This window comes from Salvelinus namaycush, chromosome 4, assembly GCF_016432855.1.
Source record: "Salvelinus namaycush isolate Seneca chromosome 4, SaNama_1.0, whole genome shotgun sequence".
Classification (NCBI taxonomy): domain Eukaryota; kingdom Metazoa; phylum Chordata; class Actinopteri; order Salmoniformes; family Salmonidae; genus Salvelinus; species Salvelinus namaycush.
This window is the reverse complement of record NC_052310.1, coordinates 37,111,243-37,138,486: the sequence shown is the minus strand read 5'-3', so window position 1 is coordinate 37,138,486 and position 27,244 is coordinate 37,111,243. Positions and strand designations below refer to the sequence as shown.

Below are 27,244 nucleotides of genomic sequence, written 5' to 3'. Positions count from 1 at the left end.
ACTCAATTTCGCCATCTACCGGCCTTTGGGGCTACATTTCCTCCAGGTCAGGAGTGACGCTCGAATTGTTGCGAGCGAGTCGACTACAGGCAACATAAGTCACCTACTAATTCACTTGCTGGTAAGCCTTCTCAAGGCTCAGATTCCGTCCGCACATATTCATTAAGAAAGTGTTTGTTTATTTGCAGCAGTGCTTTTGCGGTTTTTTGTGTACCGTTGCTGTTTTTCTAGATACAGACTCACTCTTTAAACAGCCTTGAATTCTGAATAACTGTGGATTCGTCGCTTTGGTTCAAAATATGTGCTTTCATGTAAAATGCGGATATCAAGATTCTAAGTACAGCCTACTCAAAGAAATGTATGCAAAAAAAATAAAGGAATGGCTGTTGATCCAGTAATTCTTTCAAACGAATGCTCTTTACGCGCGACGGCATGCTGCAGCTTCGAGGAGGAGTCCAAATTAAGTTGTGAAAATGAGTAATGGACCACAAGATCTCTGACCCTTTACATAACCCACGAGTGCAATAGGATTTTTACTCTATAGTCAAGTGCAAGTATTTTGACATGGACAATGGATAATATAAGAATTGCAGTAAATGGTGTTTCTTATAACGAGGCAGCCGAGATCTACAAGCCACACGCTGATCCGTTCACTGGTCCAATAACACATCTTGCACCTTGGAATTTCGCAGTTTTGGCTACCCTGATGTTTGTTGTAACATCTCTGTCTCTCTTTGAAAATTTTACTGTTATGTTGGCCACTTACAAGTTCAAACAGCTGAGACAGCCCTTAAATTATATCATAGTTAATTTATCTGTCGCTGATTTTCTTGTGTCACTTACCGGTGGAACAATAAGTTTTCTAACAAATGCCAAAGGGTATTTTTTTCTTGGAAATTGGGCTTGCGTATTGGAAGGTTTTGCTGTCACCTATTTCGGTAAGTTCAGCATGGATCATGGTAATGTTTTTGAATAAGTAACCTGGGATGCTGGTGTAACCGCATAGTTGCTGCAGGTGTCAGTGTTGGAGCTGTTTAGATTCCGAAATGTAGCAAAATAATAGCGTTTGAAAGTCAGACTGATTGATTGTTTGATTAATTTGGTTTCTTAGACAGTTTTTTTAAAGACAGATAATACATAGCAGAAAGGAATTCATCCATCTTTTGTAGTGCATTTGGCAGTTCTTTCAAAGCATTTTGTGGTGCTGAAAAATGGACATAACTGATGGCAAAATTACACAGGCAAATAGATATGATCGTCATTTTTTAAATTAAAATAACTGATCTAATTTAGGAAACCAACATGTTTTGCACACGAGGGTGTCGACATTTTTACAAATTAATTAAAAATGAAAAGCTGAAACGCCCTTTATGGCCTAAATAAGTTCAGGAATAAAAATGTGCTTAACAAGTCACAAGTTGCAGGGACTCACTCTGTGTGCAATAATGACGACCTCATTTCTGTACCCCACACATACAGTTATCTGTAAGGTCCCTCGGTCGAGCACTGAATTTCAAACAGATTCAACCGCAAAAACAGGGAGGTTTTCCAACGCCTCGCAAAGACCTATTGGTAGACGGTTAAATTAAAAAGCAGACATTGATTATCCCTTTGAGCATGGTGAGGTTATTAATTACATTTTGGATGGTGTATCAATACACCTTGTCGCTACAAAGATACAGGCTACCTTCCTAACTGAGTTGCGGTAGATTTCACCATGAGGTCAATGGTGACTTTAAAACAGTTACAGAATTTAATGACTGTGATAGGAGAAAACTGAGGACGGATCAACAACATAGTAATTACTCCAAAATACTAACCTAATTGACAGTGAAAAGAAGGAAGCCTGTACAGAATAAATATATTCCAAAACATGCATCCTGTTAGCAACAAGGTAATAAAGTGATACCGCAAAAAATGTGGCAAAGCAATTGAACTTGTTCTGAAAACAAAATGTTTGGGGCAAATGCAATACAACACATTACTGAGTACCACTCCATATTTTCAAGCATAGTGGTGGATGCATCATGTTATGAGTATCTTGTCATTGTTTAAGCACTGGGGAGTTCTTTAGGATAAAATATAAACTGAATGGAGCTAAGCACAGCCAAAATCCTAGAGGAAAACCTGGTTCAGTCTGCTTTCCTCCAGACATTGGGAGATGAATTCACCTTTCAGCAGGAAAATATCCTAAAACAAAAATCTACACTAGAGTTGCCTACCAAAAAGACAGTGAATGTTCCTGAGTGGCCGAGTTACAGTTGACTTAAACCTACTTAAAAATCTATGGCAAGACCTGGAAATGGTTGTCTAGCAATGATCAACAACCAATTTGACAGAGCTTGAAGGATTTTGGAAAGAATAATGGGCACATGTTGCACAATCCCGCTTTGACAGAGTATTTTTGTTTTTGTTTCACAATTTAATCAATTTTAATCCCACTAACACTACAAAATGTGGAAAAAGTCGAGTGGTGTGAATACTTTCTGAAGGCACTGTACATACTCTTAGAAAAAAAGGTCTACCTAGAACAAAGTGTTCTTCCGCTGTCCCTGTAGTAAAACCAAACCCTTTTTGGTTCCAGGTAGAACCTTTTCACCAAAGGGTGAATATATGTTGGTTACAAAATTGAAGGACCATTAAAATAGAACTCAGGTGCTGATTTCCAGGCGGGTAGTAGAGCCGCTACAGCAATGTCCATCCAGAACAACGAGACAGTATTTCTAGTTAAGGGGTTTTTAATGGACAGAAAGGATCCACACAGACACACACACGTCACTCTTGAAACTGACAGATTCTGGTTCTGTAAGGGAGATAATATAAATGTAGGCATATTTTCCTTCTGCAGGGCTAGTTTCTATCTGCCTACTAAACAGGCTAGTGGACCAGTACATCAACAACAGCAATACAGGAATGTCTACATAATGTAATGAAACAGGCAGGGAGCAGGTCTCGAACCCTCGACCTTCTAGCCCGAAGTCCAGCGCGCTATCGACTGTGCCGCAAAAGCATGCTCGAGCGGCAGAGTCGATATCCGCGCTTATAAACCCAGGGTCGTTGACGTAAATATACACTCCAGAGCATGAGCGATTTACATATACAAAGGAAATAGCCTATCACCTCAAATGACAAATGCTAACAAACGGCTAAAGCTACTATGCATGCTAACATACACTACTAATGCATTCTTTGTGTAAATGCTAGCAGCAGCGCGAGCTAACCAACAAGCTCAACATACATGGAAAAATACAACGACAGACAATACTTAGCAAAAACACCAACGGGACATAGATCTTAAAACACTTATGTTTTAGATGCACGCACAGTAAAATGTCACACACCAAGGATATTGTACACAAGAGGAAAAGGGTAGCAGGGGGGGGAAAGTGGAGCTCGTCAGAATGGAAAGCAATGTTATCTGATTTCTGCCCTGCCAGCGTAGGGGTCCTACACGAATGAACCTGAAGTCTCGGGAATAGATGCTGCTGATTGGCTAATATAAGAACGTCTGGCGTGACCTTGGCCAATAAGAACACTAAATGTGGTTTATGGTCTGAAGAATAGGAGACTAAAACACAGTTTCCACTGGGATTTAAAATTAGGGCCAAATTTGAGCTAGTCCACCAAGGCCAGTCCAGCATAGGTTGACTTCAAAGTGCCATTGGAAAACGGGGCTTCAGCTGCCTGACTAAACTAACCAAAAGGGAGTGCCAGAAAGCTGGCAGTTTTTACAATCGTTCTAGGTAGCCATTTTAGGTAGAGTGAAGTGTAGAATGGTAGTGTTTAGCACATTTTATGAAACGGGTTGTTCCGATCATTGATGCTGATTGGACGAGCAGCATTCCAACCCGTGCTGTATTCACCAACAGGCACACCTATGCCTGCTAACAGGTCCATCTGAATTATTTCTCACCCTCCATAAGAATATAATCATATTCAGGTTGCTGTCCGAATCATCTATTGTATTTATCTGAATTTACACACTATTTCCCCTTGCTTATTGCCTTGCATTTAGTTTGGTAAAGCGGGGTTAATATAAGCGTGACTGAGTTAGCTGAAGTTGTCTAGCTAGCTAGCTAGCGACAACAACTTTAGTCAGCCTGCATAGCAACCATTTTTGTCAAAGGACGACCAGTAATTTTACGTAGCAACTATGCAAACATGATTTACGTCTGGTGTGTGTCTGTAGAAACATGACCAAAATAACTAACACACAGATTTTTGTCCGGACTATATATTCTGGTGGAAGAATGAAATTGTATGAATTTACTTATCAAGATAACGTTTTAAATGAAAATATGTAATGAATTGTTATTTTAATGAATATAGTCACAGCCAAATGGGTAGATGTTTCTTCTGGGCCCTACAGACTGTCTCTGCCTCCTCTTAGGGATTGTGGCTCTGTGGTCCCTGGCAGTCCTGTCCTTCGAGCGTTTCTTTGTGATCTGCCGGCCTCTGGGGAATGTTCGTCTTAGGGGGAAGCATGCGGCAATGGGCCTGCTGTTTGTCTGGACCTTCTCCTTCATCTGGACTATCCCTCCTGTGTTCGGCTGGTGCAGCTACACCGTCAGCAAGATCGGCACCACCTGCGAGCCAAACTGGTGAGAGGCAACAGAGAGAGCAGAGAGCACACGTAAACATAGATGTACAGCAACCTCGACCTCCTGTTTGTATCATAAACGCACGCAGGCACAAACGGGTCATTTTTGAATTGCAGTGGCATTTGGGCATGGCATTTTGTATTTATTTAAATGCATTTGGGTAAGTCTGCCCATTCTTAATCAACTAATATGGCAGCTTGATGACTTAAAATAATTTTACTATTATGATAACATTGTAACTTATCAACAGTAGCGGTAGGAACACCAATGACACATTTTAGGTCATTTTGGATTTTCTTAATTGGAGGTCATCAACCCATAAAAGATTGACAAACGTATTATCATAATCATTTTGCTCAAAATGTAATTTCGCTTCATTTAAATCAAGTAACACCAATACCATTTTTATTTTATTTATACACACAAAATTATCAATGGAATCCTCAAATTCATGACATACTAAAAGGGTGTGATTATCAAATTATTTCCTTTTAATATAGACCCCTCCCCGATAAGAGTTTGCCACTGGAGGAAATGCTCACCAAGATCCGTGTATTTCCTTGTAAGAAGTGATTTAAGGCGGAAACATCAATGACATCAAATGAAGGGATACACATTGTTGTTTTGTATGGTGTTTATTCTATACAAGAGCAAGGTAATGTTGATCAGAAAGTCTCTACTTCAGGATCACTCGGTAGCATGCATACAGCGCCATTCAGTGCATATGAAGTAATGCCAAACTTGGCTCAATAGTACTATATAGTATCACTCTCAGCTACACATAACAGCAGCGCCATCTACTGGCTTGGTGACATCTCGTAACAATTACATTTGTTAGATTTTTATTTCATTTGAATATCCTTCTTTGTTTTTATTGCAATATCCAGTGGTTCCAAAACTTTTTACTGTCCCATACCCCTTCAAACATGCAACCTCCAGCTGCGTACCCCCTCTAGCACCAGGGTCAGCGCGCTCTCAAATGTTGTTTTTTGCCATCATTGAAAGCCTGCCACACACACACAATACATAAGAATGAGTGTGAGTTTGTCACAACCCGGCTCCTGGGAAGTGTATTTAGTTTTCATGCTAGTGAGGGCTGAGAATCCACTCTCACATAGGTACGTGGTTGCAAAGGGCATCAGTGTCTTAACAGCGCGATTTGCCAAGGCAGGATTCTCTGAGCGCAGCCCAATCCAGAAATCTGGCAGTGGCTTCTGATTAAATTACATTTTCACAGAACCACTTCTTGCAATTTCGATGAGGCTCCCTTGTTCAGATATTGGTAAGTGGACGACGCAGGGCATGAAAGGGATAACGAATCCAGTTGTTTGTGTCATCCGTTTTGGGAAAGTACCTGCGTAATTGCACACCCAACTCACTCAGGTGCTTCGCTATATCACGTTTAACATTGTCCGTAAGCTTGAGTTCATTTGCACACAAAAAAATCATAGAATGATGGAAAGATCTGTGTGTTGTCCTTGTTAATGTAGAAAGAAAAGAGCTCCAACTTCTTAATACATTGAATATAGTTGCGGAGAGTCCCTGTAATCCTAGATGCAGATCATTCAGGTGAGAAAAAACATCACCCAGATAGACCAGTCGTGTGAGAAACTCTTCATCATGCAAGCGGTCAGACAAGTGAAAATGTTGGTCAGTAAAGAAAACTTTAAGCTCATCTCTCAATTAAAGAAACATGTGTCAAACTTTGCCTCTTGATACTGTATGTTGTAAAAGCGTTACATGGTCGCTGCCCATATCATTGCATAGTGCAGAAAATACACGAGAGTACAGGGGCCTTGCTTTAACAAAGTTAACCATTTTCACCGTAGTGTCCGAAACGTCTTTCAAGCTCTCAGGCATTCCCTTGGCAGCAAGAGCCTCTCGGTGGATGCTGCAGTGTCCTCCAGTGGCGTCGGGAGCAACTGCTTGCATGCGCGCTACCACTCCACTATGTCTCCCTGTCATGGCTTTTGCGCCACCAGTACAGATACCAACATGAGCTGCAGCTACGTTTGGCTGCATAGTGGAATTCCCGCGAGAGAGTAACGGTTAATGTGAATAGATGTTCATTATTTCACTAGGCTACCTGTATTTGACATTGTGTTGTTATTTCGCTGAACACTAGATGGTTTAATTTTATTTTTGGCAGTGAAATGAGGCCAGCCAGGCGAGAAAGAAACCTCACCCGAATGTATAGCCCCATTGGAAAATATAAATGGACTGTTTGAAAATGTGAAGAGAATTAAAAAAACAATAATAATAATATATATATATTTTTAAATGTGAATCACATTTTTATTTGGCGTACCCCCGACGGCATTGCGCGTGTACCCCAGTTTGGGAATACCTGCTCTATACAATATATTACATACTTATTACGTATATTAGTACTTCACAAAATGCCTTCAGGTAAAGTTTTGCAGTATGAAGGAGTTGCAATACTGTGTAAAATAAAACATGAATGACAAACATTGTCATTTTAAAGTGTTAAAGTGTCTTTTTTTTTTTAACCACCTTTTTCGTGGTATCCAATTGTTAGTAGTTACTGTCTTGTCTCATCGCTACAACTCCCGCATGGACTCGGGAGAGGCGAAGGTTGAGAGCCATGCGTTCTCCAAAACACAAACCAACCAAGCCGCACAGCGCGCATCCAACCCGGAAGCCAGCCGCACCAATGTATCGGAGGAAACACCATACACCTAGCGACCTGGTTAGCGTGCACTGCGCCCGGCCCGCCACAGGAGTCACTAGTGCGCGATGAGACAAGGATATCCCGTCCAAACCCTCCCTAACCCGAACGACGCTGGGCCAATTGTGCGCCGTCCCATGAGCCTCCTGGGCTCAAACCTAGTCTCTGGTGGCACAGCTAACACTGTGATGCAGTGACTTAGACCACTGCGCCACTCGGGAGGCCCATTTTAAAGTGTTTTTCATGGTTGCAAAGCCAAGGGATGCAAATGCCACCACAATTCAAGAATGACTGTAATCCTCACAAGGTGAGCTATTGAAAGGTATTGAAAACAGGGGTGTCAATACTTTTGATCCCTACCTTTTTGAGAATTAAATCTATTTTTCATTGCAATTGTATTAGTATAAAATAACATACTTTTCAAATGTTTTGGAGCATACAATAAAGCTCAATATTTAAAATGATTTATTTAATTTATTCATTTTCTCTCATATTTTTCAAGGTTTTGGACTCCACTGTATAGCATTTTGCAAATTAAAAGATTGTCTCTCTGAAATGAAACCATCAAGTGATATATTTTAAACAAACATGTCTGTCATCGACAACCCACTGCCCCGATTAGACAGTGAAAAAACAGACCAATCTCTTTTCATAATTTCTTTAAATAATAAAAGCTAATTTACCAACATTTCTGAAAGTGGATATATAGCATTTTGGAATTAAACTCTTCATATAACTACTAGCTAGAGGTTAAGACTAAGCCTTGTGTATGTAACTTAGTTGATGGCACCTTGCGAAATTATCTCACCTTTACAATGGAAAAACACTTTCAAGTCAAGGAGCCAGGCTAATTTGGCCCTACGGGGTACCCTCCTTCTAGAGATCATGGTAATGATGTTAAGCATTGCTAATCAAAGGGAGGCAGGTAGGGGGGCTGATGAGCACTGCCTCTGGTCCATTGAGAGAGCCATCGCTAAGGCAGTGAAATACAGTCAACAATGAAATTATAAGCCACATTCAAGGATATACATAATATATCTGTGTCCTAACTTGTCCCTCTGCAAATACACAGCTTGTGTTCTGTCAGAAAACATTTGGGTCATGTTGACTTCCCAGCAGGGACTGAGGAAACACACATGCATCCACATAATGCATTTTATTTTTTTATTTTTTTAAATCCCCTTTTCTCCCCAATTTTCGTGGTATCCAATCGCTAGTAATTACTATCTTGTCTCATCGCTACAACTCCCGTACGGGCTCGGGAGAGACGAAGGTCGAAAGCCATGCGTCCTCCGAAGCACAACCCAACCAAGCCGCACTGCTTCTTAACACAGCGCCTCCAACCCGGAAGCCAGCCGCACCAATGTGTCGGAGGAAACACCGTGCACCTGGCCCACCCGGTTAGCGCGCACTGCGCCCGGCCCGCCACAGGAGTCGCTGGAGCGCGATGAGACAAGGATATCCCTACCGGCCAAACCCTCCCTAACCCGGACAACGCTAGGCCAATTATGCGTCGCCCCACGGACCTCCCGGTCGCGGCCGGCTGCGACAGAGCCTGGGCGCGAACCCAGAGACTCTGGTGGCGCAGCTAGCACTGCAATGCAGTGCCCTAGACCACTGCGCCACCCGGGAGGCCATAATGCATTTTCAATGCCTCATTTATTTATTCAACCCAAGTAGCATTAGAATGCACACTTTTCACATGATTCAGAATATTAAAAAGAGGTAAACTTTTTAATTCTAGGCATTGTGAATGTTAGGAATTTTATGAAAAATGATGCTGATTAGAGTGTACAGTATGTTATGTTGACCCGTGATAGAATTGCTGTCAGTGTTCCACCTTAAAACGCAGTATTGCATTGACTTCCATTCAAATCCCCTCAAATCCTTAAAACCTATGGGCTGTGACAGGCCGATAAGGCATGCGTTAGGCTGGGAATCTAAATCAGTAGGGCGCCAGGTGGACTGTGGGTGGGGACATTTTTAGTTAGGTGCACCTCCCTAAACTCAACTTCTGATTTAGAGTCTATCTCTGGTTCTGTGTAAATGAATCCCCAGCTTGCCGCCTTTGATAGCGGTAACAGGTATTTATAATGGAAATGACACAATTAGTCTTCCATCAACCGGCCCCTGGGACCCCAATTTTGTCCAATAGATTTGCTTCAGCTGTAGAATTCCCACTTTAATTTCATCTCAAATGAGGTACAAAACAGAATAAGCCTATCTGAACGGCCCAATACGACCCTCCGCCTCTGTCAACATTATGTCACACACCTTTATGGTGTCCTTAAAGGCCAAATCTAAGGTTGAAACAATAATAACGGGACACCCCGCCTATGTTTTGGTAAAAGGCTGAGTCATTGGCCTGGATAAATGTAGCCACTCTCAGATTAATACACAGAGCTATGGATGCAAGGACTGACCATCCATGATATCAAAATGATTGTTTTAACCATGTTTTGAGGCCATACAGTGTTTGTTTACAATTACAATGTTTACAAACATTGGAGAAAAACAAGCTTGTATTTTGGGTTCTCATGGGGTGTGACAGTTAATAATGGGTATACACTTTTTAAGTTAATAATGGGTATACACTGTGTACAAAACATCAAGGACTCTTTCCATGACATAGACTGACCAGGTGCATCCAGGTGAAAGCTATGATCCCTTATTGATGTCAGGAAGGTGTCCTTAATGTTTTGTACACTCAGTTCAAAAATGGATGCAACAACTACAGATTGCCCCTTTTTAAAGTAGCAGTTAACTTGAAAAAAAAAGGTTTTGTTTGTTTTTGACATTCCTGGGGTGTTTTTACAAACCTTTTTTAAATTTCTTGTTTGGCTCCAAAAATGCTAGTCAGGAGATGCTGGACATTGCTATATAACCAGCATATATATTTTAAAAACAGTTGGAAAATCAGCTTGAGCTTTATAAGAGTGAACTATCACTTTAAATACAGACTCAGCCATAAGACCAGGCCATGTAGCAAATGCTGGAAATGTCATTCAACTGTTTATGTTCTACTTTCCTCAGGTACTCCAACAACATTTCAAATCACACCTACATCATCACCTTCTTTGTGACCTGCTTCATAATGCCCCTAGGGGTGATCATCTACTGCTATGGGAAGCTCCTACAGAAACTGAGAAAGGTCCGTTCCCATTTATAAAATACTGGAACTATTGGGAGTGGATGCAACTGAACCAAAGTAGTAATTGGCCAATCCTTGGCTTGTAATGTCTAGTCTTTATGTCCTGGTGTATTCAAGCCTTTCAGTTAAGTTCTTAAAAGTCTTTAAATAAACTCACACGGCAGACTTTCTAGCTCAATAACCGAAGGTGTTTGTTTTCACGTAACCCTCAGGTGTCCCATGGCAGGCTGGGTAACGCCAAGAAACCGGAGCGTCAGGTGACACGCATGGTGGTGGTGATGATCGTGGCTTTCATGGTGGGCTGGACGCCCTACGCAGCCTTCTCCATCATTGTCACAGCCTGTCCCACCATCTACCTGGACCCCAGACTGGCTGCTGCACCCGCTTTCTTCTCCAAGACGGCTGCAGTCTACAACCCAGTCATCTACGTCTTCATGAACAAACAGGTATCTCACTCTTTTCCTCCTGAACGCATTGCTACTGATGATATTCTCTGGCTAATTCATTTCACTGGAAGCTAACAGATTATGGATAGGTTATATTGCTGTTATTATTGTTGTCCAATGGTTTAGACAGCCATTCCCAGGTGTCCTGGGAATAAGGCCAGGATACAATCAGATCAGCAGTAACACGTGTTAGCCGGCAAACACATCGTTTGTCATTGCTTTTGTTTTGCCAGTGTCGGAGGTATAACTGTGTTAGAGTTGTCAAATCCACAAGCAGTTCCTGGCGTTACCTATCGTGGACATGCCTTGGATGCACTTAATTGCAGCCACGTTACAATGGAGCCACGTTACAAGTTCGAATACTGGAATGTGTGATGTAATCTACACCTTGATTAGGCTGATATAAATCCCTGTTATTTTGTTCATTGAAATTACATTTGAGTTTCATTATTTCGATATAGCCTACACTTTCTTGTCTGGAACTTCTAACACGGGTCAGATTTAAGGACGGGTGTGGTTTCATTACAACGATCACAAGAACAGCCGCTTACCGATTGGACAGCTCTAACGCAATTACACGGCTGACGCCGCCCAAACAAAAGCAATGATAAGCTATGCGTTTGTCGGCGAAGACGAAACACAATTTGGCAGTGTTCAGCAGGAAAAAATGCCCACCAGTTCTCTGACAAGATGTGGGAAGTCTCACTCAACTGACACATAGCTGAGAGGCATCACGAAATCACATTTTATTTGTCACATCCGCCGACTACAACAGGTGTAGACTTTAACGTCAAATGCTTGCTTATGAGCCCTTCCCAATGATGCAGAGTTAAAAAAAGGGGTACTGGATATTTGAGGTAGAAATGTACATAAAGGCAAGGTAAAGTGATTCGGCATTAGGATAGATAATAATAAGAGTAAAATAAAGAACAGAGTAGCAGCATATGATGAGTGAAAGTGTGTCTGTGTAGCATCTGTATGCAAGTAGGTGTTGTGTGTGTATGTAGTAGTTTTGAGGCTACATGTGATTGTGTGTGGGTTTGTGTGAATGTGTATATACAGTGCTCAAAAAAATAAAGGGAACACTTAAACAACACAATGTAACTCCAAGTCAATCACACTTCTGTGAAATCAAACTGCCCACTTAGGAAGCAACACTGATTGACAATAAATTTCACATACTGTTGTGCAAATGGAATAGACAACAGATGGAAATTATAGGCAATTAGCAAGACACCCCCAATAAAGGAGTGGTTCTGCAGGTGGTGACCACAGACCACTTCTCAGTTCCTATGCTTCCTGGCTGATGTTTTGGTCACTTTTGAATGCTGGCGGTGCTTTCACTCTAGTGGTAGCATGAGACGGAGTCTACAACCCACACAAATGGCTCAGGTAGTGCAGCTCATCCAGGATGGCACATCAATGCGAGCTGTGGCAAAAAGGTTTGCTGTGTCTGTCAGCGTAGTGTCCAGAGCATGGAGGCGCTACCAGGAGACAGGCCAGTACATCAAGAGACGTGGAGGAGGCCGTAGGAGGGCAACAACCCAGCAGCAGGACCGCTACCTCCGCCTTTGTGCAAGGAGGAGCACTGCCAGAGCCCTGCAAAATGACCTCCAGCAGGCCACAAATGTGCATGTGTCTGCTCAAACGGTCAGAAACAGACTCAATGAGGGTGGTATGAGGGCCCGACGTCCACAGGTGGGGGTTGTGCTTACAGCCCAACACCGTGCAGGAAGTTTGGCATTTGCCAGAGAACACCAAGATTGGCAAATTTGCCACTGGCGCCTTGTGCTCTTCACAGATGAAAGCAGGTTCACACTGAGCACATGTGACAGACGTGACAGTCTGGAGACGCCGTGGAGAACGTTCTGCTGCCTGCAACATCCTCCAGCATGACCGGTTTGGCGGTGGGTCAGTCATGGTGTGGGGTGGCATTTCTTTGGGGGGCCGCACAGCCCTACATGGGCTCGCCAGAGGTAGCCTGACTGCCATTAGGTACCGAGATGAGATCCTCAGACCCCTTGTGAGACCATATGCTGGTGCGGTTGGCCCTGGGTTCCTCCTAATGCAAGACAATGCTAGACCTCATGTGGCTGGAGTGTGTCAGCAGTTCCTGCAAGAGGAAGGCATTGATGCTATGGACTGGCCCGCCCGTTCCCCAGACCTGAATCCAATTGAGCACATCTGGGACATGTCTCGCTCCATCCACCAACGCCACGTTGCACCACAGACTGTCCAGGAGTTGGCGGATGCTTTAGTCCAGGTCTGGGAGGAGATCCCTCAGGAGACCATCCGCCACCTCATCAGGAGCATGCCCAGGCGTTGTAGGGAGGTCATACAGGCACGTGGAGGCCACACACACTACTGAGCCTCATTTTGACTTGTTTTAAGGACATTACATCAAAGTTGGATCAGCCTGTAGTGTGGTTTTCCACTTAAATTTAGACTCCAAATCCAGACCTCCATGGGTTGATAAATTTGATTTCCATTGATAATTTTTGTGTGATTTTGTTGTCAGCACATTCAACTATGTAAAGAAAAAAGTATTTAATAAGAATATTTCATTCATTCAGATCTAGGATGTGTTATTTTAGTGTTCCCTTTATTTTTTTTGAGCAGTGTATATTGTAAATATAGTCTTGTAAGGGTGCATATAGTCAGTGCAAGATAGTGTCAAAGCAGATAGCTAATTAAATGGTTACCCAGACTATTTAGCAGTCTTATGGCTTGGGGGGAGAACTTGTTCCGGAGCCTGTTGGTCCGAGAGCCGATGCTTTGGTACCATTTGCTGGACGGTAGCAGAGTGAATAGTCTATGACTTCGGTGGCTGAAGTCTTTGGTAATTTTTCAGGCCTTCTTCATCTGACACCGCCTGATATAGAGGTCCTCGATGGCTGGGAGCTCAGCCTCAGTGATGTACTTGGCTGTCCACACCAACCTCTGTAGCGTTTTGTGGTCAAGGGCGGTGCAATTACCATACCATGCGGTGATGCAGCCAGTCAAGATGCGCTAGATGGTGCAGCGGTGTTACGCATGCCTCTATGAAGAGGGAACGCAACACCCTGCTACAACTCAACTCCCCGTGAAGTGAAAGAGGTATGGGACTGTAGGTGTGAGAAAGGACGACAAAAGGCTGAATTGACCGTTTACTAGGATTTATTTCCTTTACACGGTAATATGGGGAAAGGGGGCTGGACGGAACCAAAGCAAAGATAGTAAGTGTCAAAGCCCCCCCTCTCCTATCTAACCTGCCTACTCACTACTTACCTAACTTAGCACCGCCTGGTGCCCTAACCAAAATACAGGGGGTGGTCCGCCCAGGTCTTACCTAGTGTGCCTAGACAGTGAATATACTACGGGTATATGTGTGCCCGCGGGCCTCTTGCCTAAGCACTCCCTAGGTGCCTTCCCCTTCCCCCCTTCGAACAAATGAAACAGAATATCAAACAATAGCTCAAACAAACTAAGAAACAAAGGACATCAAATAAGCTCTCTGAGCAACAATCTCACACAGAACATACTAACTGCTCCCAGCAACAACTAACACAGTACATATCAATGACCAACATGCTATAACCCTCAGCCATCAACCTCCTCTCTCAGCAATGATCTATATCACATTCAATCTCTCCAGCAATGATCTCAGCCAGCAATGATCTCAGCCTGCCTATGATCTCTCTCTTCTGAACAACAGAACACTGGCTTTTATAGCTTCAGAAGGCATTGTTAATTGGAGACAGCTCCTGAGGGAGGGATGAGGCACTGTCATTCCCTCTTCATGACTGTGCGGGTGGGTGGACCATGTTAAGTCCTTAGGGATGTGGACGCCAAGGAACTTTTAGCTCTCGACCCGCTCCACTACAGCCCCGTCGATTTGGATGGGGGCGTGCTCTCCTCTCTTTTTCCTGTAGTCCACGATCAGTTCCTTGGTCCTTGGCACCACACTGCCAGGTCTCTGACCTCCTCCCTGTAGGCTGTCTCATCACTGTCTGTGATCAGGCCTACTACCGTTGTGTCTTTAGCACACTTGATGATGGTTTTGGAGTTGTGTGTGGCCACGCAGTCGTGGGTGAACAGGGAGTACAGGAGGGGACTAAGCACACATCTCTGAGGGGCCCCGTGTTGAGGGTCAGCGTGGCGGAGGTGTTGTTGCCTACCCTCACCACCTGGGGCCAGCCCATCAGGAAGACCAGGATCCAGTTACAGAGGGATGTGTTCAGTCCCAGGAATCTGAGCTTGTTGATGAGCTTGGAGGGGACTATGCCTGTCCTTATATATTGTATGGTGTATGAATAAATGGCTGCTTTAAAAATGCATTAGCTCCTCGATACGCAGGCAAGTACCAGTTCATTTTGCAATTATAAAAAGGTATCCTGCACATTGATTGTGGGAAATGCGCGCTACAAATTAATGAATTATTATCACAGCGGTTCTTGATTTCTCTGGCTCATCTGCTCATTGAAAGGGAGATATGAATTTAGTTTTACACCGGGGATTATTGTCAAGGCAAGTCAAGTCAGTAAAACAGACGTGAGTGAAGAAAACTGTGATTATGTGTGTAGCTTAGAAGTGTTCAATCAAATACTTTACTCATCAATTCTAATTGACTCCAGACAAAATCTCAGGGCTTTAATCAATCAAAACCACTTACAGTTTGAGTGATATGTTTAAAACAACATTAACATGCTGTTTATTTTGGTTTCACACTGTAAGCGTTGGTTTGTCAACCATGAACATTAGTATTTTCTTTTAGCAAAATAATCATGATTGAGTTATTCTGCAGATGTGAACATGGCCCTCGGTGAAAGATAGGACTGGCAAAAACCTCTTGATAGCTGTTAACTCACTGAATGAGAGTGAGAATGTGAAACGTAAGATTTCTGCCAAACTAGAGGAAGTAATCAAGGTCAATTTACCCAGCTACAGACAGTCACGGAAGATCAGAGCCTACTTTTGAAGTTTGAAAATGATCTAGAAAAATATACCAGAGATGAATAATCACCTTAAAGGTCATTGAGCCAGCCTTGAAGAAACACTGAAAGCAGAGGTAAACATGCAACAGATAAAAGTATTATTACAGTTGGTCACTAAACTGTGTGATGAGGATAATAACAAATTCACTTTCGGTGCATGCTAACGTAATTTTTTTGCAGGCAGCCAAAGTTGCCAAGAGTAGCTAAGAATGGGAAACCAGATGCTTTTAGTGAAAATATCATTTCAAATAACACTCACAGATAAAATAAAAAAAACACTAACAGAAAGAAATGAGCAATTCAAAAAAATACCAATTCCAAGGTCTATGCACTTTCTTACTTGGCTTTTGCAAACAAGGCTATCAGTCGAACTAACCCTGGTATGCATTTCTGTAGGCATATTGATTAAATTAGGTTTCTCCTTGAAAGTGTGTATGAAGGCAGTTACAAAGCCACCATTAATACATTTACACTGGTCATATTCAGCGGGTGTCGCGCGTTCGTAAATTCATCCATTATTATGCGCTCTGGCACACTCAGACAAGAGTACTCTGATATCGGAGTAGATAGATAGCCAGAATGAATTTACAAATGCAAGAGATATGCTAAGTGGATAACAGTCGTTCAAGTTCAGCATAGCTAACTAGCTAGCTAGCTAGCAAAGCGATTTGATTTTTCTTTACACCTGCATCTAGCTGTAGCCACCGAAAAAACGATATGAGGGGAAAAAGTCAGTCACTCACCCATTCTTCTAATCACATGACATCTTCCCAGCAGCTAGCTAGCTAACATTAGGCTCCGGGCTTTTAGGTTGCTAAATAAAGAGCTACATAAAAAGATACGCTAGCCTATTAGCCACGTTATGACTGACTTGTGATCATTGCCCTTGCTAGTTTGATTGTATTGACATTCGCAGCCTTCGTCCAAAATATTGAGTCATTGAAACTGAAACAGTGCATCCCGAATGAGTGGAACAGCAAAAAATGTACGAGGCCAGCTGTGATTGACAACCTCATAGCAATAATTTTTGGACTACCAAGAAATGTATTGGTGAATTATATTGATCATGCATTGATCTGCATCCATCTATTCTGCCAACAATGCCTTACTGTACGTCATGGAATTTTGAGTCCAGTATAACCTATTTTTTAAAACCTCTTTTAATGAAGTTGGTTTTGTAGCATAAAATGGGAATTTGATATTTATGATTGTCTGTTTGTTTCATATCTGCAAAGTAGTTAAAACGCTGTCGGTTCCACTTTAAGTAGAATTTATGCACCAATTTTCAATAAGAATAAAATTGGTTGAAGTGACAAAATTCTGCATTTTAACATGTCCCTCCATGCACCCTCTGTGACTTCTATTAAGATTTTAACCCACTAACCCACAAAAATACTCTATTATTTCACCATTATTGTAAATCCCTAGTTATTTTGTTGTTTTGACAAAGTTATTTCTGAACATTATTATTTATTGCATGTGATTACTATTTCATTTTCTCCTTCAAATTAAACATTGAACATCAATAGTCAAATCATAGTGTTAAAGCAGGTGAGCTGGTTCAAATGTTTTGGTGTTTTGTGGTGTAAAACTGAGTGGGACAAGCATAACACGTCAACCCTGTTATCCATAGATAGACAGGCTAGAAATGTTAACAATAAAATAAAATAATTAATCTTGCATTAAATTGCCCCCCATGGCTGATTTAAAGACACATTCCTGTACTTTGGTGATTAGTATTTATTTAACTCTCTCTTTAGGCTGGATGTGTAAATGTGTAGTTCAAACATATGAGCAGAATTACCTTAATTAGCCACAAAATCGCTAGTTTGAAAGCGACTGTTGCTGTGAGGTGCCATTTTTCCCTATTTACACCCCAGGTAGCAATTCGAGTTTCAGCCAATGAGCTTCAGTCCCTCGACATTTGAGTGACAGCTAGGAAGACACACTAGGGGGGTAATTCCAACCCGAGTTAAGTGCACCTAAATGGAATGTAATTTTTTGTTGTTGTTGCTATTTTCAAAATGTTTATGCTCTTTTCTCTCTGATCTTGAATTTAAGCATGAGAATAGCATGCAATTCACCTGCTATTCGTTTGGGATGGAGATCTAAGAAAACAAGGTGTGGTGGAGGTGTGTCTATAGATACACTGTATTCTGACCTTGACTTAATTCTCTCATAATTACACCACCTTTACGTGTGAGAAAACCATGAATAATGTTGATCGAACTTGCCAGTTCCAAGTGGAAAAATAATCGACTTTCTTTTTTCTGATAGAAATAACAGCATTCGCCATGCACTGTAATGTATAAATTGATAAGATCTATTGATACATTTACATTTACATTTAAGTCATTTAGCAGACGCTCTTATCCAGAGCGACTTACAAGTACATACATTTTTGTACTGGCCCCCCGTGGGAATCGAACCCACAACCCTGGCGTTGCAAGCGCCATGCTCTACCAACTGAGCCACACGGGACCGATATATTGATATATTGATAAGAGGGAGGTATATGAGTAGGGCTGTGGCAGTCACAAAAGTTTGTCAGCCGGTGATTGTCAAACAAATAACTGTCGGTCTCACGATAATTAACCGTTAATTAGCATAAACACATTTAGCATCTCCTGGCTTCTACGCATAGACTACAAGCCACTGATGCAGACCTTTGGAACATCTACAGTTTAAAAAGTCTAATAAATCCATGTAATATAGCTTACACCTTCACAAGAAATCCATTATTTATTTTAGATAAGTCTAAAGAAGCATGACATGAAGATAATGTAGTCTATTTCAGAATAACAGAATAGCATACTCTGAGTTGTCCTTACGTTAGATCCTGATCTGGCTATGCCAAATGGCTGTGGGCTACACTAGTTTATTTAACAGACAAGATTTGCTTAGAATTCCGGGGCATTATTTTATAGTATAAAGAATACAATTGAACAAAGCTGAATAAAATGGAAATATTTTCCCCAAAAGATTTAAGGGAGTGCGCACATGCGGCTATTCTGTGTTGAGCGGTTAACAAAGAAAAAGGTACTTCTATATGCTCAATTTAGAGTTATTAATGTAACTTTAGTTGTTCTACAAACTTTGGGCTATATTTTTTGATATTTATACATTGTAAGGCTGCATGATGCGACGCTAATGATGATTTGAAAAAGGTTGCTTGAAAGGCATGAGCTCTGCTTTGTTTTTTTGCGCAGGCTGTACACTCTTCATTACTCTCTCATTCACAATTTGACAAGCACTTGGTAATGCCTCGAATTTCACGGCGGCATCCCCTTTGTGGCCGTAATGCACCCTAAAAAAATCCATGCCTTTTGCGGCCAGTGGCCATTGTGCTCTTTGCCCGGAGTGCTGTGTGCTCCTAAGCACCTCTCACTCACATGGCTCTCCATCACGTGATCGGGTCTTTCTAACAGGCTACAAGTGAAGAAAGACACATCGAGGTGCATATTGAAGATATTGGAAGAACTGTCCACATTTACTTTTCGTCAGCCAACAAGATGAGTAAATGAGCAAAAGCACTAGCCTATGTCAATCTACTATCCCCCATAGTACAAAAGTTGAACTATTCTATTCTGTGGGAGAAATAATATTTTAAATACAGTCTGGGACAGTTATGGGATGTGATAGATCCCAAATGAATACAACCACTAGCAAAAAAATTGTATGCAATGTGGCTAACGCAACAGATCTGAATATTTATCTTAATATGTTGATAAACTATTAGGCTATTTCTTCACATTATAAGCGCAACAATGTGCACATGGCAGTAGGCTATAAGTTTGAGTGTTGCATTAGCGGGAAAACACCATTATCAAAAGTGACGCAAATGCGATTATGCATGTAATGCTTTTATTATAAAGGTGCATTTTTGTGGTGAAAATGATCTTCCCCTAACTTGAAACACATGCTGCTTATGTATGCCAGTTAGGCTCTAAACCCCTTGTAAAGCAGATATATTGTGCTTAATTTTAAGAAGTTTTTTGGACACTTTAGTTGTGATACAAACCTTATCAAAACATATAGGCCTATGGGCTAGGCTACATTTTAAACTTTTTTTTATTTAACCTGGCAAGTCGGTTAAGAACAAATTCTTGTTTACAATGATGGCCTAACCCGGCCAAACCCGGACGACATGAGGTGTGCGACACCAAAAAATGGCAGTTTCTTATGGGGGCATTATTCACAAGTGATAATATCATTCACAAGTGATAGGCTAATATTGTCATCCATCAGAATATTATTGATTTAATCTTGTCTTTGCATGTACCAAATGATATAGCTGTGAAATTTGTTTTGATTTAGAACGGACCATTATCATGCACCTGTCTCGAAAAGGGCAGCAGGAAAAAATAAATCTATGCACTTAAATAGCGAATGGAGGACGCTTTTCCTGCAGTTCATTTTCATGCCAACCAGGTAGGCTATACTCTTGTTGTAAAGATAAACAATGCGGTTAATATTAGGAAAGTTGAGAAATAAATATAGTAGGCCTAGCTGATGGGATCCTCCTCTTTTTAGTAGAGATGTCGTGGAAATTCAGTACTGAGAGAGACTTGGCCATTTCTTCAAACAATCATCTTTATTTAATATCGATTCATTATTGCAATAATGAAACCGTCAGCCCAACAGTCTTGACTGTCGGACCGAGTGCTTAACCTTTACAGAAATGCAGAGTTGTGTATATATAGTAGACCTAAACATGCTGTCATGGCTGGCTCCACCCTTCCCATGCAGACTAAGGGCCATCATAATGCACTCTGGGTTCATCTCCTAGTTATCTGCCTCTGGTGTTATTTTTAACCCCACCTTGTCTTCGTTTCCCAGATGCCAGGATAATTAGGAATACTGAGGCCTTTGTTCTGCTCCTCCAGGCTATCTCTATCCTGGCTAAACATACACCATATCTTGTCTATGGAATGCAGGCTCAATCAGCCCAGAGACATATGTCTCACATGCACCACTAATCATAGAATGGAATGTGGCTGTTGGTTTTTATCGCTAAGATATCCATCAATTGTCAGCTCAAGCTATCTCTAGTAAAACCCATGTCCTCGATGCCCAGACTAGCTGCAGGAAGCTAGAGTGGAGTCCGTAAAAACACAGCATTAACAGAACATAAATGTCTTAACTATTAATTTAAAAATATAAGGTTAATACGTAATTTGTCCCTCACGGAGGCCACCACTCTGTTTTTAAGGTGCAATTGCATATTCAAAGGCATTTGCATTAATGTCAGAGTGATTAGCAGTTAGGCAGTTAGCAAGTTTGGTAGGCTACTAATGACCAGCAGCAGCATCAGAGCTTGGAGAAGCCTAATTACTGTGACTAAACGGTCACGTGGAATTTGACTGCCTTCATGACTCGTGACCGCCGGTGTGGCGGCAATAAGTTCACCGCAACAGCCCTATATATGAGTAATCCGTTTGGAGAAGGGGATTGTAAATCCACATAGCAATTTATTTGAGATGGTTTTTCCTTATGATCGCTGGAGACGAATGTGAAACCAGTCATATGGAAGCAAACTGTAAGTCATATCAACATGGCATGTATTGTGGACCCTTTTCACACAGTGAAGTAGGCTATAAATAACTGTGCCGTTATTCCACATTATTATTGTATGCCCTGCCCTCATAATTTGCGTGGATGAAATTTAAAGACCCAAGCTATAGGTTTCTGTACGGCTGTACCTGCCCAGTTCATGTATGCACTTTAGATTGTTTTAAATATATGCCGGGCTTTTCTCCGTTTTATTTATCATTTGGATCATTTTAAATGTTAGCCACATTCAGGAGCCACCATTGGTGATACCCACATACATTTGTACAGTAACTGTCACTTTAGTGTTTGTTTCCTTCAATTTGTAGCCTGTTTTACATCATTCCATTCCATTCCGTTTACCAGGTTAAACCTGGAGCCTGGAGCACGGTTCACGACAACTGGACCGTTGTCATACAGTTCCATGATTAGTGAGGATTAGGCTACATTTATAGGACTATTTTTCTAACCCTTTTATACACTTTTTTCCACCTGCCAATATTTAATGAACTTGAATATGACAACTTGCAGGATGAATCGAACCCCTCCATTTTTGATTCATCAATATATTTAGTGTGTAAAGGCTCTCCAAACCAGTGTTTTTTATGATTCAAGGTCAGAGTATTTTTAAGTCTATCTATTTTCAGAACCCGTTCTCTATGTATTCTAGTGAGTCGGTCGAGATTCTAAATTCTAATTAAAGGTACCCCCTATTTAAAGGGATGGCTTAAGATAAATGTACGGAAAACCCTATTGAATGAACTCCATGACAAAATCTGTTGGCCAGCATGTGGGAGGGTGTTCAGAGGTTGAATTAAATGTATTCAGCGCGTGCAAGGGAACCACGCCTGCAAAGCCCGTTACCCATCTGCATAAGGTAAGTCTGAAAACCAACTACTGAGAAGTGCGTAGGAAATGCTTACACTGCGTAAGTCTGAATCTGGCCAGTACAGTTTAGTCGGGTACCACTTTTGGCTCATGGTCACTGCTTTCAGAGCTACTTGCACAAACGATATAGTAATTATGCAGCTGGAGAAGATGGCTGATATTTTTTATGTGCTCCTAACCAACTGTGTTTTTTGTTCGTTTTTTTGCGTTGTTGGTAACTTAAAAAAAAAAAGAAATTTGAAGATGTTGTTGCTACCATCTCTTATGACCGAAATGAACTTCATAACAGCGATTACACACCACGAACTGGCAGAAGATTTTTTTTTCTTTGACGAGCCCGACGTGAAGGACATACTGCTTTCCTGGGAAGAGGCCTAGATCCCCGTCATTTGTGTGAAGAGAAGACGGAGAAAAAGAGGGCGGAGGTCAGGCTGCCTTCTGAGAATTCGTTGGCGATCGAGTAAACCCCCACAGCCTTCCGTTCTATTAACTAACGTGCAATCATTGGAAAATAAAATCGACGACCTACGAGGAAGATGAAACTACCAACAGGACATTAAAAACTGTAATATCTTATGCTCAAGGAGTCGTGGCTGAACGACGACATTATCAACATACAGCTGGCTGGTTACATGCTGTATCGGCAGGATAGAACAGCGGCGTCTGGTAAGATAAGGGGTGGTGGACTATGTATATTTGTAAACAACAGCTCGTGCACGATATCTAAAGAAGTCTCAAGGTTTTGCTCACCTGAGGTAAAATATGATGATAATGATAAGCTATAGACCACACTATCTACCTAGAGAGTTTTCATCTGTATTTTTCGTAGCTGTCTACATACCACCACAGACCGATGCTGGCACTAAGACCGCACTCAATGAGCTGTATTCCCCCCTAAGTAAACAGGAAAACGGTCATCCAGATGCGGCGCTCCTAGTGGCCGGGGATTTTAATGCAGGGCAACTTAAATCCATTTTTCCAAATTTCTATCAGCATGTTAAATGTGCAACCAGAGGGAAAAAATCTCTAGACCACCTTTACTCCACACACAGAGACGCGTACAAAGCTCTCCCTCACCCTCCATTTGGCAAATCTGACCATAATTCTATCCTCCTGATTCCTGCTTACAAGCTAAAATGTAAAGCAGGAAGCAGCAGTAGATGCTAAGCTACTGGACTGTTTTGCTAGCACAGACTGAAATATGTTCCGGGATTCTGCCGATGGCATTGAGGAGTACACCACATCAGTCATTGGCTTCATCAATAAGTGCATCGATGACGTCGTCCCTACAGTTACCGTACGTATAGAAGCCATGGATTACAGGCAACATCCGCACTGATCTAAAGGCTAGAGCTGTCGCTTTCAAGGAGCGGGACTCTAACCCGGAAACTTACAAGAAATCCCGCTATGCCCTCCGACGAACCATAAAACAAGCAAAGCATCAATACAGGACTAAGATTGAATCGTACTACACCGGCTCCGATGCTCGTTGGATGTGGCAGGGCTTGCAAACCATTACAGACTACAAAGGGAAGCACAGAGCAGAGCTGCCCAGTGACACGAGCCTACCAGACGAACTAAACGACTTCTATGCTTGTTTCGATGCAAATAACACTGAAACCTGCATGAGAGCACCAGCTGCTCCAGACGACTGTGTGATCACGCTCTCCGCAGGCGATTTGAGTAAGGCCTTTAAACAGGTCAACATTCACAAGGCTGCAGGGCCAGACGGATTACCAGGATGTGTACTGCGAGCATGCGCTGACCAACTGGCAGGTGTATTGACTGACATTTTCAACCTCTCCATTTTCAACCTCCGAGTCTGTAATGTTTTAAGCAGACCACCACAGTCCCTGTGCCCAAGACCACTAAGGTAACCTGCCTAAATGACTACCGACCCGTAGCACTCACGTCTGTAGCCATGAAGTGCTTTGAAAGGCTGGTCATGGCTCACATCAACACCATTATCCCAGAAACCCTAGACACACTCCAATTTACATACCGCCCTAATAGATCCACAGATAATGCAATCTCTATTACACTCCACACTGCCCTTACCTATGTAAGAATGCTATTCATTGACTACAGCTCAGCGTTCAACACCATAGTGCCCGCAAAGCTCATCAATAAGCTAAGGACCCTGGGACTAAACACCTCCCTCTGCAACTGGATCCTGGACTTCCTGACAGGCCGCCCCTAGGTGGTGAGGGTATGTAACAACATCCGCCACTCTGATCCTCAACACAGGGGCCCCTCAGGGGTGTGTGCTCAGTCCTCTCCTGTACTCCCTGTTAACTCATGACTGCACGGCCAGGCACGACTCCAACACCATCATTAAGTTTGGCCGATGACACAACAGTGGTAGGCCTGATCACCGACAACGACGAGACAGCCTATAGGGAGGAAGTCAGAGACCTGGCTGTGTGGTGCCAGTACAACAACCTCTCCCTCAACGTGATCAAGACAACGTAGATGATTGTGGACTACAGGAAAAGGAGGACCGAGCACGCCCCCATTCTCATCGACGGGGCTGTAGTGGAGCAGGTTGAGAGCTTCAAGTTCCTTGGTGTCCACATCACCAACAAACTAACATGGTCCAAGCACAGCAAGACAGTCATGAAGAGGGCACGACAAAACCTATTCCCCCTCAGGAGACTTGAGACTTGAAGATTTGGCATGGGTCTTCAGATCCTCAAACGGTTCTACAGCTGCACCATCTAGAGCATCCTGCCACTGGTTGCAACACTGCCTGGTATGGCAACTGCTCGGCCCCTGACCGCAAGGCACTACAGAGGGTAGTGCGTACGGCCCAGTACATCACTGGGGCCAAGCTTCCTGCCATCCAGGACCTCTATACCCTAGTCATAGACTGTTCTCTCTGCTACCGCACGGCAAGCGGTACCGGAGCGCCAAGTCCAGGTCCAAGAGGTTTCTAAACAGCTTTTATCCCCAATCCATAAGACTCCTGAACATCTAATCAAATGGCTTCCCAGACTATTTGTATTGCCCCCCCCCCCCCCCCCTCTTTTACGCCAATGCTACTCTATGTTATTATCTATGCATAGTCACTTTAATAAATCTACCTACATGTACATATTACCACAATAACCTCGACACCGGTGCCCCGCACATTGACTCTGTACCGGTACCCCCTGTATATAGTCTCGCTATTGTTATTTTACTGCTGCTCTTTAATTACTTGTTCCTTTTATTTCTTATTCTTATTCATATTTTTTTTAACTGCATTGTTGGTTAGGGGCTTGTAAATAAGCATTTCCCTGTAAGGGCTACACTTGTTGTATTCGGCGCATGTGACTAATACAATTTGATGTGATTTGAATTACCAGTTGGAGGGCCATTTTAAGTAGATTTTTCCCAGATGATGTAAATTCCTGCTTCCCACTTGGTTACTAAACACACCGCTAACCACCACTGTAGAGCTGTATAATTGGAGGCACAAGACCTAGACCTACACTTTAACATATTGTTGAGCGTTGTACAATGTATAGTTTGTGTTTAAAGCCATAAAAACGCAAATAAAAAAAGAATACAAAAATAAGGGTACGGTTAGGGTACAGTATTGTTCCCTGGGGTACAAAAAGATTAAGGGTTCTATTCAATCAGATCCGCTTTAGTCGACATCCGCATAGTGGTTGTTTTGGCGGGGTCAGAGGTGAAATTGCATTAGAGCTGTCAAATCCACAAGTGCTGCTGGCGTTATGTTGTCCCAGTTAAGGTGGTCTATGGTAGAGGTACATTTTTGTCACCTACTAAGAACATTAGGGCTTTGTCATTTTTGTGGTTCCCTATAAGGGCAAATTGTAACTTTTCTAAAAGCATGATTTTGTACCTTCTGGACTATATGTAAGAAAGGTACTGAGGTATGAACTGGGGTACAATTATGTACCTATAACTAAATGTACAAGGGTACCACCTCAATGACAAACGGTTGTACCTCCTTTAAGAACAAATCTAAGTCTGTAGTGTACTGCCGATCTTTTAGCAAAGATGCAAATGTATCTACATGTATTTGGAATAGATTTTATGTGACGTTGAATATATTGAATATATACAGTACCAGTCAAACGTTTGGACACCTACATACTCATTCAAGGATTCTACGTTGTAGAATAATAGTGAAGACATCAAAACTATGAAATAACACATATGGAATCATGTATTAACATTTTTCTTCACCAAAAAAAGTGTTAAACAAATCAAAATATATTTGAGATTTGAGATTCTTCAAAGTAGCCACCCTTTGCCTTGATGACAGCTTTGCACCAGTCCGGATGCTCTCGATGGTGCAGCTGTAGAACCTTTTGGGATCTGAGGACCCATGCCAAATCTTTTCAGTCTCCTAAGTGGAGCTATGGCAATGTTGCAGTACGTGCTGGGCATCTCTTGATAAGTATGATAAATATCTCCTACCTGCACAGCCAGGTAACAATGTCTGCCGCGTATCTGCTTCTTTTTAAGAGGAGCTAAAGTAACCTGACAGTTCAGATATCCACTTATTGCCTGGGAGTGTGATATCACCTGGGTCCTGTTCAAAAGGCACCAAACAGAAGACTACACATTAAGAAACAAAGAATGTGCTTTTTGAACTTTTCCAAAAAGAACGTTTATTTCATTGCCAATGCCTTCACTGCCTGTCTTGTATTTTCTTTTTCGATTGGCTGTTCTAATGCCCTTTGACCTTTTTCCAGTTCAGGAAGTGCCTGATTCAGCTCTTTACCGGCAAGCCTGCGCCAGAGAACATGAATGCAACGTCGGAGCGACTGGGAATGACGGGGGAGAGCTGCACGGGGGGCGAGATGTCAGCCATAGCAGCACGCATCCCGGTCTGCGGCAACACCCAGCCTAAGAATGAGGAGGCATCCCCCAGCAAGTGCAGATCCTTCGTCCAGCTGCCAATCCCAGAGAACAAAGTCTGCCCCATGTAG

At 42.3% G+C, this 27,244-nt stretch overlaps 1 protein-coding gene across 1 annotated transcript; it reads left to right on the top strand.

Annotated features, from left to right (window-relative positions):
• Positions 1–571: 571 nt before the first annotated feature.
• valopa (vertebrate ancient long opsin a) lies at positions 572–27,244 on the top strand. Its single transcript, XM_038990497.1, has 5 exons — positions 572–938; positions 4,391–4,601; positions 10,324–10,441; positions 10,654–10,887; positions 27,008–27,244. Exons 1-5 carry the CDS (start codon positions 572–574, stop codon positions 27,242–27,244), a joined length of 1,167 nt encoding a protein of 388 aa, XP_038846425.1.

Coding starts and splice junctions, on each gene's coding strand:
- valopa (XM_038990497.1), top strand. CDS start 572: ATGGATAATATAAGAATTGCAGTAAATGGTGTTTCTTATAACGAGGCA. Junction 939..4,390: donor TTTTGCTGTCACCTATTTCG/GTAAGTTCAGCA, acceptor GCCTCCTCTTAG/GGATTGTGGCTCTGTGGTCC. Junction 10,442..10,653: donor TCCTACAGAAACTGAGAAAG/GTCCGTTCCCAT, acceptor CGTAACCCTCAG/GTGTCCCATGGCAGGCTGGG.